Source organism: Nothoprocta perdicaria, unplaced genomic scaffold (genome assembly GCF_003342845.1).
Source record: "Nothoprocta perdicaria isolate Ctin4 unplaced genomic scaffold, notPer1 scaffold_48, whole genome shotgun sequence".
NCBI lineage: Eukaryota > Metazoa > Chordata > Aves > Tinamiformes > Tinamidae > Nothoprocta > Nothoprocta perdicaria.
The window spans coordinates 766,037-780,973 of NW_020455732.1; the positions used below are offsets into that span (position 1 = coordinate 766,037).

The window sequence follows — 14,937 nt, forward strand, 5'->3', positions numbered from 1 at the left end:
TTACACCCAAAGAACAGAAACAGTCTATGCTGAAATACACCAGTAGATTTTCGGTGGATTCCTGGAACTTGTCAGAAAAAAATACATAAAGCATAAAAAAAAGGCATGCCTAGAACATTAAATGAGTGAGTTTTATTCAATGAGGCCATCTTAGGGCTGTTAATGAAGATGAAAAGAAGTCCTGACTGCATGGGAACTGTCCTGGCCTGCTGAGGTTTAACATCCCTTCAGCTTGGCAAAGGATGTATACTACAAGATTGCTCCTTGGACAGAAAAGCCTGTAACTAAACCTGAGACCTCTGAGGTTTTTCTGCGCTTTCCCCGAGACTCCGGCCAAGCATCTGCCCTGCCGCCCTGACCTTGGCCCTGCCGCACAAGACTTCACAGATTTTTCTTTCCACTGAACATTCCTCATCGGCCCATCAGAAAGCAAACACCAAATGGACAGCGTTACCCAAAGGATGAGTCCTCTGCTTTACCCCATCGTTTGGAGTCCACTGGAGCAGACCGACAGCCTCCTCCTGTTTTCAGCTGCATCACTATTGGGCTCCATGGCCTAATTTTTGAAACTGCTGAGTACCCACAGCTACTGCAAAATCAATGAGGGCTGCAGGGGCTGTTGAAAAACAAGCTACTAATAACTTTTAGCACATGACAATATGCTCCAGCATTTTGTCTGTTCCTATTTCTGTATCTCTCTCTCTCATTCCAACACAGTTTAGAAATGGGTCCCATAGTCACTATATTTTTCCTCTTTTTGTTCTCTAAACAGCACATTACTTTTTTATAAGATGCAATTTCTCCTGCCATACTTTTTTTTTTGATTGTCTCAATGCTTCTTTCTAATGTCTGGGACTTACTTTTATCTGTCATGAGTCTAATCTTCTTTCTGCTTCTACAATTAGTTTTACTGTACATTAAACATTGTTCAGAGATTTCTTATCTGAAAGGCAACAAAGGCACTATTATAAACTCCGAGAGATGTCATCATTCAACTAGATTCTGTGATTTGGGACAAGACATTGCAGGCAATCCAGAGATTCATTGTTTTATGTAAAGTAATTGTCCATGCCTTACGATGCTACTATTTGTATGCAACCATTAAAGAAAGCAACTGGAGATGAGAAAGGAAGACGGAAAAGATTGATCTCATTTTATAATACTTTAGGACTCTACTTTTAAAAAGTCTCTTATTAAGGCTATCAGTAGTTCGTAGAGATCTGCAGGTTTGGAACAGAATTTTTTTTTTTTTTTTCAGTTTTATCAAAGAAGAGTGGAAGCAATTCTATTTTCTGCCGAAGAGTTATCTAAAACTGTAGTGCTTAAATGACTGTTGAGTCCACACCTTTGCTCCCTGAACAGAAAGAGAAATAAGCCCACAGCTGCTGCAAAGCTAAATTTCCTTCTCAAGACATTGCTTTTCTCAGCAAATGATGGGAGAAAAATAAATCAATAAAGCTCTTTCCAAAACTGTAACAGAACTAAGATTTGTTCTGAAGAGAGAAGCTACCAGACTGCAAAATCACACAAATCACAACATGCTGCCTGGAGGAGCTACCAGACAGCCTGTATGTAGGTGAGAGTAGTGGTCAATCTGCTCATCCATTGAACCCTGGCTTTGAGCCAAAGACAGACATATGTTTCAGGAGGGAGAGTTTTGTTCAACTCTCTCTGAACTTACTGTTCAACTGCTCTGAACAGTATTTGTCAGTGGTAACTCAGAAATAATTTTGCATCCTGAAAATCCTGCTTAAGAAAAATGTGGTAGGATAATGCTGATATCAATGTGCAATTGGATAATTTTGTAGAACAGTTTGTTAAAGCCCAACAGGAATCACAGGATCACAGGAATTACAGGATGGTTAAGGTTGGAAGGGACCTCTACAGATCATCTAGTCCAACCTTCCTGCTCCAGCAGGGACACCCAGAGCACAGGGTGGCATCCAGGCGGGTTCTGAAGACCTCCAGAGAAGGAGACTCCACAACTTCCCTGGGCAGCCTGTTCCAGGGCTCGGGCACCCTCATAGTAAAGAAATTCCTCCTCGCATAGAGATGGAACTTCCTGTGTTGTAGCTTATACCCATTACCCCTTGTCCTGTCACTGGCCACCACTGAGAGGAGCTTGGCCCCCTCCTCCCTACCCCTCACCCCTCAGGTATTTGTACATGTTGATCAGATCCCCGCTCAGCCTTCTCTTCTCCAAGCTAAACAGACCCAGCTCACTCAGTTTCTCCTCATAGGAGAGATGTTCCATTCCCTTAATCATCTTCGTTGCCCTCTGCTGGACCCTCCGTAGAAGCTCCACATCCCTCTTGTACTGGGGAGCCCAGAACTGCACACAGTACTCCAGGTGCGGCCTCACCAGAGCTGAGTAGAAAGGCAGAATCCCCGCCCTTGACCTGCTGGCAAAACTCCTCCTGATACAGGCCAGGATCCCATTGGCCTTCTTGGCCACGAGGGCACACTGCTGACTCATGGTTAACTTGGTGTCAACCAGGACTCCCAGGTCCTTCTCTCATAGCACCAACAAGGTGCTATGAAGCCTAGAAGATGAGTTTGAACATGAAGAACCTCTCTAGTAATTCATTTTAGTGCATATTTTAATCAGAAGAAAGCAGAACATAGGCTCTGGCTTACTGGCCAAAGGATTTTGTTCATTTTTCTTAAGTCCTTAGTTCATGCTATGTAGTTCACGTAGCTGACACAAACGAGCACTTCACCAAAAGATGCAATCTAAGTCTTCTCCTTCCCTGAGTTATTAGTCCTCATTTTGTGCCATTTTGTCCCCCGGGATAGAAAATGTACATGTGCCTTCATGTTGAACTAAATCCAAGTAAAAACTAATTCAGGAAAGAAAATACGAACATTCATCAGCTCCTTGCTGTAGTTCATGGTCGGGCCACATGAATCTCTGTGCTGACAGATGGGAGAAGGAATATAGGAAGAGAAAGGCTATCATTTTTAGCAGCAGTGCTGTCTTAAACTAGTCATCAAGCAATGTGTTGCTAATCTCAGAATAAACCTTTTCATTCTAGAGTCCCAAGTGTAATAGGAAGTTATTCAAATGATACCTACACTGTGCTATACCAGAACACAATGGAAGGCATGTTCTGGGAAAAGAGAGTTGTTTCCACATGGAGTAACCAAGATTCGCTGCTCAGTTTCTGAGCTTTGCCTGCCAGATTCCAGCACTGCAACAGTTTTGTTTTAAACTGGTGGTGATTGCACTAAGCGGAAAACAAAATTTGAGTATTTCTGACAGCATGTAGTATGAAAACTAAAAAACAAACAAACAAAAAATCTGTAAGAGAATAAGAAGACCTTTGCTATGCTTCCTGGAGCCATAAACCATGATAGAAGGTTGTCCTTCAAGCCATGGAATGACAGAAGAAAGTTGCATAATGTCATCAGCACGAAGTCCATCAAGTATTTTATCTCCTCCTAGGCCATCATCCATGAAAAGTCAAAGTTTTTCTCTTCTTTCAAGCAAAGGATAAAATAGCTGGAAAGACTGTCACAGCCATTCTGCCTTTGCAGAAAACTGCAGTTTAGCCAGCAAATATGATAATGGTGGAAATGTGATCCTGTCACCTTGACATGCAGGATTACTACAAGTTGTAGATGCCACGGATCTAGGTGGGTGTAGTGTTTGAGAACACCATTACTGCCGCCGGGAGAGACAAGAGTATCAAGGAGCGACAAAAGGTACCAGAGGTGTTGCCAGTTGGGTCACTGCCTAGGTCCAGTTGCTAAAATAAAAATGAAAGTTGTCTGCTGAGCTTTTATCAACCTTTCCAAACCATCTGGAAGTGATTACAGTGTCAAGGGGGAAAGCATGAGAGTTGGATTATTTCTATGGGATGTATTCTGTTAATCAGATTTTACCCAGTTCTTTAGCAGTCTCAATACATCTCACCTTCTCAGCATTCAGCACAGAAATGGATGCCACAAATTTTTGCAAATAAATATATAGGTCCACTTTTGGCCACATACCAACTCCTGTTGCGATCGCAGCAAACTATGTTCATATTTGTGGGAGGTCTCCACAAGTCACAATGATGAAAACCAGCTCCCACAATACCTTGCAATCAGACCAAAGCAAGATTTGGAAATACTGCTAAACTGAACTTTTAGAGAACCCAGATAAAGACAAATCCCAAGCTGTGAAAGCAAAATCAATCTACAAATTCCCAAGTCTGCTTTACAGACAAACATAACAGAAAATACAACCACAGTCAAGCTCAGTAAAAACAGTCCAGTTTCCCTATTTCTGCCACTTTGTTGAGTTTCACCTCCTTTCCTACACCATGGCAAAGCTATCTAGAAATGAGTAAGTATGCAGGAAAATCTCAGAGCTTAACAAAATATATCTATAAAGACAAACTATCCCCTTTGGAAGGAATATAGTCCTGTGAGTAAAATGGTACTTGGGGTCTGAAGATCCAGGACCCTGTGCCATGTACTCTAGGAGCCCCTGCTGGAGCAGGAAGGTTGGACTAGATGATGTCTAGAGGTTCCTTCCAACCTCAACCATTCTGTGATTCTGTGAAAACTAGAAAATGGGGAGTACCATGATTCTAATGTCAACAGTTGAGTAAATACCGTTAGATATGCAACTTAGCCATACCAGTATGTCTCATGGGAACTATCTACTCTTTCTGTACCTGTTACCCAAAATACAGCAATTCAGGTGTCTGCTCTTTGGAATGATCTTTGTGCATGAGATATTTCTGATGTTGAAGTCCAGGAAGAAAACTCTATCATTGTAATGATGAGGTCTTCTATGAATACACCATGAATCTGAGCAGCACGGACTTCAAGAAATATACTTTTTTTTTTAGGTCGTTATTTTGAACAGCATGTTCAAGTTACTGTCTTGAAGGCTGGGAGCCCTTTTATGTCAGAAATAGAACAGTAACAGCATAAAACCTACATTATACATACTCAAAGTCAAAAAATACATGTATATATAAAACCATATGAACACAAGTCTTTTTGAGAATATCTCTGTATCCATTCAAATCACTGACAAGCTGATTGATACCAAGCAATTGGTATTATCCAGTCATTGAAACATTTTAACCCTATCCCCTTCTAAAGTATTGAGATTCTAGTGATGATATACTGTTTTGGTATTCTACACTCCTGGGGAGGAACTTATTGCTGATGAATGAATGTCACAGGCAACTAAAAACTGATTAAAAAGCTACATTGTGCATAAAAGACAAGAATTAATTAATTCTGACAAAGACAGCCAGAGGTCTGCCAGATTCTGCCATGACAACTAGTCTTCCAGGTTGTTCTGCTGACATCAGTATTGAAAAATGGTGCTGTGTGTTCAGCTATATAAAGGATCAGGCAACAATCCGGTAATAGGCCTCTCACCTCAGCTGGAATAGGCCAGTCTGGTAATAGGCCGGTCTGGTAATAGGCTGCTCACCTCAGCTGGAAGAAAGCAACCACCACCCTATAACTCACCCACGAGAGGCAAGCAGTTAACACTGATTCTACCAGGTTTGCCTGAACTCTATCAGGCCAGTGAGTTAAATCACTAAGATAGCAATGTAAGGAGATGAAATTTTGTTCAGTGTAATACAGTCTAGAAATCCTTTTGCCAACACCTCAAGCAGCTGGGAAGACTGTGCAGAATATCAAACATTGTCTCAGATTTCCTGGTCCAAGGCTGAGCTCAATGCTCCCCGAGTCCTTCTTTGGAAAACATTTACTTATATTTCTTCTATCACTAGCTGTAGAATGAACAACACTCTGCAGAGACTGTAACTCTAAGCCACATTTCTTTTCAAGATATATAATCTAAATTTCGCCATACAGCAAAAGTTTAGTAATCCCACATAGGTGCAATGTGGTCCAAAAATGCCAACTGGACTGCCAACTGCATATGGAGGCACTGAACAATGAAAATGGGTTTATAAAAATGCTGTTGGCCAGTTTTGCAAGCTGTATCTTTTCACCTGTTTAGTTTAATTATAACAAAATAAATCCAAATATTGCAGCATCTAGTGCAGTGCAATCCATGCTGTTTAAGAAGCAATAATTTCTGAGCAGATTTCTGAGCTGTTTTGGGGGACCTTTCCAGAGTCCCCTCAACCGAGGCTTAGATGTCAAATGCTAACCACAACTAACCCAACACAAGCTGACTGCTCTACATATGTACTAACTTATCAAATCCAATTTCAAATGAAACTTGTGTCGAAATCAAAGCAATTTGCTCTCTCGTGACAAGCAAAAACCTAGTGTTTACCTAGCAAAAGCAGGTGCCAGTATATTTTTAAATATTCCACGGCTGCTTCATCTCATCTCTGTGGTATATAAGCAGAAACCCTATTTAGAAAACATGAGGCATCTCTGGAATTTTTTAGCAGAGTATATGTCTCCTGCTGTCATGTAAAAGCATCACCCAAATTTTCTTGCTAACTATAGTCTAAAATGTAATGGAGAAGTTTGGCAAAAATATCTCCCACTGCCACAACATTCCACTGAGTAGGCATGCTATTTTCCAAATCAGCTACGCTTACTTCCACGGTATCAAATGTGAGCTAAAATGGTATTAATGAACTTAGTGATATGTTCTTAGCAACAAATTCAGTCAAATATAGCAAAATGGAATGATGGAGCTGAGGACAGACATCCTGTGAGACCAGAGACAATTGATTCTGAACAGCTGCTGGCATGAACTCTACTGTCTGCTCGACTCCACACAGTCTGCAGTACAGTAGCACAAGGACTGGAAGAGTCATCACTGGCCAGTAAAACAGAAAAATGCTCTGCTATTTCCTCTGCTTGATTCACGTGTCTCTAAAGAGCTCAGAGAGGATTATGTCTATTAAAACCCAGCTTGGCTCTGGCAATGTATGCTTTGTCTTAGAATACACACAGACTAAACATCAGCATGGCATGGGCCTGCTGCATGGATGATATCCTCCATCTTTGCAGAGGTTTGTATGTTCTCAGGTATTCCTTTTGCTTCCTAAACAATTATTCTCAGCAGCATCCAGAGCATGCTTTTTATACTATAATAGCAGAAAATAAGAAAAAAAAGACCTGCTTCAAATTCTTTGTATAAATAAGACATCATCTTCCACATCTATGCTAGGATGCCCTGGAAATAGATCAAAATCTTTATGTTCAAAATATTATAAAGCAAATAAACTATGTCAGAACTAAAAGCAATTCCATGCATATTCTCTAGCTTCATCATTGGAAGCTGACCTATAGTTAATACTGACCTTGGCCAAGGAACTTAAAATGAGCACTTTATCCAGATAGTAAAATGACCTCTTACAGAACAGGATATCAAAGACAGCAAAATAAAGAACGAGCAGCACAGAATAATAAGTAGGAAAGTATGAAGGAAAACAATTACAGATTTTTCATATCTATGTGCTAACTGAACCCATTAAAATTCTCATTTCATAAAAGAAGTGGGAGCTCTACTTACTTTCACAAAGACGTCTTCTCAACTTCCCCCGAATTTTATCAATGGCGTTGTAATCAGAAACATGAAACACATGAGCAGACTTGGGTTCTGAAGCAATTTCATCCAGTTCCTCTTTTAAGGCTTCACCAACACCCACAGCAAAAATCCTAATCCCAGCCTGATGGGCTGCGGTGGCTGCATCTAAGACATAATCCTGGCTTCTTCCATCCGTCAGAAGGATAGCCACCTTTTTAACAGTTTGGTCACTAAGTCTCCCACCTGCTTCTTTGGAAAAACTGTAACTGTTGATGTACCTGAGAGCATCTCCAGTGTTTGTGTTACCCCCATAATACTTAATTTTTTGGGCAGCTTCTTTAATTTCCTGACGAGTTTTGTACCTTCCTAGGTCAAACTCCGTGGTTGGCCGATCACTGTACCGCACCACACCTACATGGGTTTTATCTGGGCCAATCTCAAAAGTTTCCACCAAATTAGACACCCACTGTCGAACCTTCTCAAAATCTTCTTTTCCAACACTGGAGGAGGCATCCAAGATGAAAACAAGGTCATAGTGTACGTTCTTGCAACCTGCAGGAGTGATAGAGTATGTCACTAAGGGGAGCTGAAAGACAAGTATTGGATAAACCAAATATCCTGTACGCATTTCTATTTAGTGAATGATTTTGAAGAGGTAGCAAACTCTTTCCCTATCCTACTACTAAAAAGTGTAGGTTCTCAGCCTTTCTTCCTTTGACTGACCTCACCTTTTTCAGGCCATCTACAGTAGATCAGCACATATTTCACTTTGAAAGGTAAGCCCTCTCTTTTTCTGCACTAATGACTGCTTCTTTGCTCAGTCTTTCGCCTCTACTGTCTGCATACATATGAAGCTATTTTTCCCCTTAAAAATCTCAGTGCAGTTACTTTTCTGTCCTCTTTACTCATGTACCCCTCTGAAATGACCTTGGCAGATCAAGAGAGCTGCCTTGACCTTGCCTATGCCAATCCTGACATTGACTAGTGAAGCTTTCCTGTCTCTCCTTTCATTAACATTATGATTTATTTGTCCTTAGCTAGAAGCAGTTCTTTTGCTCAGCATGATACCTTGTTGAAGCAAGTTTGTAACAAGATTATTTTGATTTTGAGGCTGTCCACTGACTATTGACTAAAGGATGACTCACTGAGTACTGGGATAGCTTCCTTGACAACAAAGGAGAGTTCCTTTGTAAGAAAAAAGTTCATGCATCTCCACAACCACCCTTTGGCTGTAGCCATGATATTTGTAATCTGAGGCCTGTGTAATCTGAAAGGCAAATGTATTTTAATTGCAGCCTTCTTGTCCTGAAAAGCCAGACTGGTCATATATTTGTCAGCTGCTTGCCAAGGAAGTACATCTCCCAGGAGATATCTTGTAGCTCTGAGTATATCCAAGCCAAAACACTGTATAATCATAAAAAGTCCCAGACAAACATAGATTATTATAATACACCAGTTTGACAAAATACACACATTATATATATATATATATATATATATATATATATATATATATAGGTTCTATTTATTTGACTCTTACACGCCATAGAGTCTAACAAATTATAGCAGTTTTCAGGATGAAAACATCTCTACAAACTCAATTTATCTATGGTCACAATCAACGTTTCTCTAGTAGTTCTGGTCTCACATCCCCTCACAAAGTACAACTGCTTGTATTGACTCAATGGTAAAAAGCTAGTTTAATCAATCATGTGAAGAACAGGCACATATAAAATGATGCGAGACAAAAGAGCTGTTCCATATCAGTGCCTGTGACATTTAATTTCTGTCTGTTACAAGGATTTTCTCTTCCCAGTTGTCCTGAAGTGTTATTTCTGTCCCTTAAAATGTTAGCAGTTGCCTTTAAACCTCTTTACTTAGATCAGGGTCTGGAGCAGCCCACATCTAGCCACATCCACCAAAGCAGTCTTGATTCTCGTTTTACTGCAGAGAACTTACTCCCCAACTGTTCTTACTATGACCATGTTAATGATTTCCTGTGGTCTCTGATGTGGATTGAATAATCTACTTCCCTTGGCCAGAAATTCTGTATGTATTTGTGAGAATGCCTGAGTCCAAGGCATGCTTGCTGTGGGGAGTTCCACTCTCCGTACACTAACACAGGTTGTGCACTGCTAGGACCAGATGTATAGAGCAAAACAGCTGGTGCTGAGAAGTGGACATCCCCACTATGCATGATTTGCATGTTTTCATGCCAGATTAGTTCCAGTCAGGTCCTAGCAACTAAATGTCCATTAGTCTGTGAAGCTCATTATATGCACTTTTGAAGCACATCTTGCAGTTGAGTTTCATCAGAAATTGATCCATTTCTGCTCCACAAAGTGAAACAAAACACAGTAAGTGGAGACACTTAGAAGATTAACTTTGGAAGTTAATCCCTTGTTAAGGATCTGAGAGCATTCCAGTGACTGAGAGGCTCGACTGTCAGGGCTTGGTTGTTTCGGTCAGAGCTCTTTTAGAGAGCTCTGCTGGTAGAAGTTTCTTTTCCTTCCCATTGAATCTGATTTTAAGATGACACTCCTGCCCTTGGTCCTTGCCTGAGTCACCGATTGCCTTGACAGCCTCACCATGGACCTGCCCTGCGATAGAGCTGTTGTTCACCCAGATACTACAGGTCTCTCCAGACCTGGTCCTGACCCTTATTTGCTGACTTGTGTTCTGACATCGTGTCAGTTTTGTCACTATGAGTTTGTTTGACAATCTGGAGTTTTGGCTGAACCTGGCTACTCTGGGATTGATCATGGGATTGGTCCTGCTCACCTTGCTGAACAATGGTGGCTGCTAAGAAGACCCCTGACCTCCTCCTGGCCCTGCGATCCTCCTCAGTTCCCCTAGACTGTCCTTACTGCGCTCCTAGCCAAACTAAAGCTCTAATGTAAATGCACACTTGTTCTTTGCAGATCTTAAAGCATATAGCATATAGACGCAAAAGGTATGTAACTAATCTCCACTTTCCTATGGAAAAAAACCCCAATCATTGTATTAATGTATTTTATCTGAAAGAATATTAATTAAGTGAGATTAACTAAAGAATCTAAGGTCTAAGTATATAATGCACAAGCACAAGGTACAGACCTTCCTGTTGCTTGTTTTAACGATTCTCAGTAGGCGAGATGATTGCAATTTAAAAATAAACAGAACAGACAGAATGAATCCTGTCTGTGTTCAAGGACAATGAGCCTTAAAAAAAGGGGGATTTCAAGATTTAAAATATGATGTCTGTTCAGACAGTACTGCAAGGAAGAAAAAGATGATCTTTCAGGATCATTTTCTTAGAGTCTGTGGTTCCTTACTTACAGACTTGATGACAGTGAGATGAAATGCTGCAGAAAAGCTTTTAGTAAATATTAATCTGCATTTTTAGCACAATAATGTCCACTGCTGGACAAAATTGATTGTTTTCCAGGAATAGTATAATAATATTGTTTACTGGCAGAAACAATTCATGTTAAGGGAATATGGAATATAATTCATAGAGAGAGAACTCCAGTTTTGCAATTATAGAAATGCTCTCTGGAAACATCATTCCAGGAGCTGTATTCATCCGCTGAGACACTGAGTCATCCATTTTGCTATATTGTCATTAAAAATGGTTCATAAACAAGCCATAAGTCTAGAATTATTTAAAGTAATCACAGAATGAACACATAAATGGTATCACCATCTCCTGTCTATTCTGACTGATCCACAAAGAGAAAAGAAAAAAGGTAAGTTTCACTTTGTTTTGTTACTAACCTCTTGTCCCTGTTATCCTTTTTCCAAAATGTTGTATAGATCACATAAGATCACTGTGGAGAAGCTATTTGTTAGACTGAGAGCCAGGCTAAAAACTCCTTTTCTTTACTGTAAATTAGACAAGGCTTCAGAACAGCATGTCTCCTAGTAAAGGAGCCAGAATGTCTCCATCTCAAAGTGCCACTGGGCTCCCAAACCAGTAAACTAGGTAGGTCTACAGTCATTTTCCGGCTCTGAAGCATGGCCAGGTCCACATCCCTATGCTTCAACTGTTCCTATTACTTGAGAAAACAGTGGCTTTGTCAAGACACAGAAGGCTGTCTAAGGTTAACCAAGCCTGTAAGAACAATCTCTCAACTGCGCTGTCCCCTCATGCATTCACTGCCATTTGGGAGACAGTGCTAAATGGCACAGGCCAAAAAACATGGCAGGGATCATGCTAGCAACTAGAGAGCATGAACCATTTTACATCCTAGCCCTATTTAGCCAACTAGAAAAGTTCCACCAGGTCTAATCTGAAATCTATAAAAAGCAATGGAAGAAGTTATCTGGACACCAATGCAGGGTAGATGAGGCATATGCAGAGTAAACTGCATGCTGCTCTTGTTAGCTGAGGTAGCACCATTAATCCTGCAGAAGCTGCACAGAGTCTAGTTAAATCATAACTTCAATACTTGAGCTATCTTTATCCTTGAAAAGGATAAAATATCTATTTTATCTTTTCAGTGTTGAATGTCTTAATGTCTTGCTTGTTTGTTTGTTTACTTTTTTTAAATTGTTTTCCTCTTAGAATCAGTAACACCTCAGACAAGCACAAGCCCCAGCTGCTACCTGAGGGAGTATGTGGAACTGCAATGCCTACCTGCTCTTTGCGCCTGGCTTTTCTCTCCACTGAACACAAACGCAAGAAGAACCAGGAGATGGGGTAAACGGCACCTTCCCATAACGAGCATATCTCCTTTCTCACATCAGCTTGTCTTTTCACTGTGGTAGGAAGCTCGCTATAAATCCAATCGTTAGCCTAGCAAGAGAGGAGAAGAAAACAAAGAACAAGTGTTAACCCACAAAGACACAAACAGAAGCAATGATGCAAGTCAGAGGAGCAACGTTTTGGGGACTTGTCTCTTCTGCCTGTCATTTTAGTTGACTAGACACAAACTGCTTAGACAAAGAGGCAAGGAGTTCACCTACTTTTCAAAAGCTATAGTCTTTCACAGGCTCTATTCAATGTGCAACAGCCTGAATTGAAAAAGGATAAAGATTACAAGATTATTATACTTTAATTGAGCCCACTGCCAACTACACAATCAATGCACTGGAGTGGAAACCATTCCTGACCTGGCCCTCACACACATTCATCATTAGGAGATGCACGACACAGAGCCAAGATAAAATCAACTGCAAACCACACATAACCAGTTGCCTCCTCACCCTTTGCTGCTTCGAAATCCTGAGCCTCAGAAATGCTCAGTGATAAAAATATGTCACAGTTTTCATATGTGTACTTTTGGTATCAGTTCTTATCCACATGAGTAAACTCAGCAGCTTCAAAACACATCTTTCAATTATTTGGTCTAAAGAAGTGCAAAAGCTTAGGTGGATGATCTTCAATTTAAAGGCATTGATTCAAGCATACCTTGACTAAAGCCAAAGTCAGCCAGTATCATAACAAGTCAAGCTGAGTGCCTCGGTTGTTAAAAGTTTAGCCACATTTTCTTACACTAGATCAGCTCTTTAAAAAAAAAAAAAAAAACTATTTTATTATTTATTTGTTGTTGCTGTGTTATTGATTGATTTTATAAGGATCACATAAGAATTTCAATACTGTGTATTGAGCTATACATACAGTGGAAGACAAATTCCTTGTATCACTGTAAAAGGAATCACTTTGAAAAGCTTTCTCTCACTTCCTGAGAACTGTTTTAATGCACAAGTTACTTTTTCCCTTTTTATTGCATTTCTGTTTCCTCTGTCTTTTAACATACATACTGGCTTCTCACTGTTGACTGCTGGGCAGAGAAGGTGTTAAGGGGACACTGCATGTTGTAGATCATTGCTCTAGGATCGACTATGCATTCTAGGATATTTCTTTTCTTAGCAATAAGGTCCTGGGAGACAAACAAGAATTGTGTCAACATTTAATTAAAAGTAGTCTTGATCAAATGTTAGGGTTGTCTTTACAATATATCTCAAAGATAAATTGAGTATCATTTTAGTCATTGAGATGTAGTTGTAAATCCTTATTCCTATGCAACGGCAGGACAAAACATAGGCTCCTGAATTTCCAAACTCCATGTCATATGCAGACAGGGAGAAACCAATACACCTAAAATATCTTGTACTCTCTAAATAAAAAAAGAAATGAAGACAATAGAAAATAAATGCAAGATAGGAAAAGAAATGGAGGCAATAGAAAATAAATGCAAGACAGGATCCAAAACAAGAAGATGCTTCTTCCATCATCTCTAAACCCAGAAGATACAATTAGATGTTGTAGTTTACACCTCAGCCAGACGATGTCCCTGTGACACAGTGAGGCGCTCAGGTTGGAGCTAAGGAGAAAAGGAGCCGAAAAAGAATGAATATATCACCGTACCCTCTGGTCGTTAAATTTACTTCTAAATAAACACATTAGTGAAATACCAATCAGACAGGCTCCTGCAGAGGGAGCAGGGCATCTGTTGCTCAAAATAGCCAGGGGAGCATTCGGCTTAAGGTTTTCTTCTGTGTATTTCTTAGTAAATGATGGGTTTGGTACTGGCAAGGCAGGGCTCTGGCTCCCACCTCACCAGGACGAGAAACCAGAGCCCCCATCCAGCCTTTAGGTTTTCAGTGCTGAGCGCTCAGAACATTGCTTCTCTGTGTCTGGGCTTGCGCAACGTCAAAGTTTTATAAATACATGATTAAAAACAACCTTTGCCAGCTGCTAGCCCACATTAGACCAGGATAAAAAGAGCAGACCAGGTGCCGGTGTCACTCAGCAGCACCGTGTTGGGACAGACGGACATCGACTGCACACAGAGCTCATGCCCTACACTGGCAGCTTGGCTTACGACAACGTCTTCAGGTGCACAGGACTTCTGCACTGGCAGAAGAAAGACCTGAATTTCCAAGGAATCATTTTTTAACATGCTAAGCTAAAATACTTTGAGAGCTCATTGCTACATTGGCAATGTGAAAAAGTATCTCAGAACAGAATTATAGGCTGAGAGCTAAAAATAATGGAAAAACATCACAGCATCTGCTTTAAATCCATAAACTTAACCTGTGGTAGCTATAATATTCATTGGTGGTTCAATATTAATCTTGCATTCAGGTCAAAATACATCATATTATCCATTTTCATAGCATGGAAAATTGAACCAAGCTCCTTAACTTGCATCAACTTTACGTAGGGATGTTTCAATGAAGAAAAAATTGCCTCCTTCGTATCAGCATGACTCCTAATGTGGCAATCACATCTCCAAGGTTCACAGAAGCCAGGTTGGAGGTGATGCATTTTTACTGAGGGGTCTCCCACATGACACTTTTTTTCTCACTTCAGTTCACCACTGTAAGGTGGAGCTGAGCTTGAGATTACAGGAAATGGGCATTTTGGGGGTTGAAAAGAAACCAAGAGTTTAGGTTTCAGAAGGGCCCATGAACAAGCAGAGCTGTTTAGTAGACCCCATTTCCAAGTGGCCTTTTTTTTTTTTTTTTTTTTTTTT

At 40.4% G+C, this 14,937-nt stretch overlaps 1 protein-coding gene across 1 annotated transcript in view; it reads right to left on the reverse strand.

Moving 5' to 3' along the window:
• Nucleotides 1-12,183, reverse strand: part of COL22A1 (collagen type XXII alpha 1 chain) — a 183,613-nt gene extending 171,430 nt beyond the window's left edge. The window contains exons 1-2 of the mRNA XM_026047153.1: nt 12,093-12,183; nt 7,460-8,026 (exon numbers count right to left, since the gene is read on the reverse strand). Of these exons, the coding sequence (XP_025902938.1) occupies nt 7,460-8,026; nt 12,093-12,183 (658 nt within the window). The remainder of the gene's footprint in view (nt 1-7,459; nt 8,027-12,092) is intronic.
• Between the last annotated feature and the right edge of the window lie 2,754 nt (nt 12,184-14,937).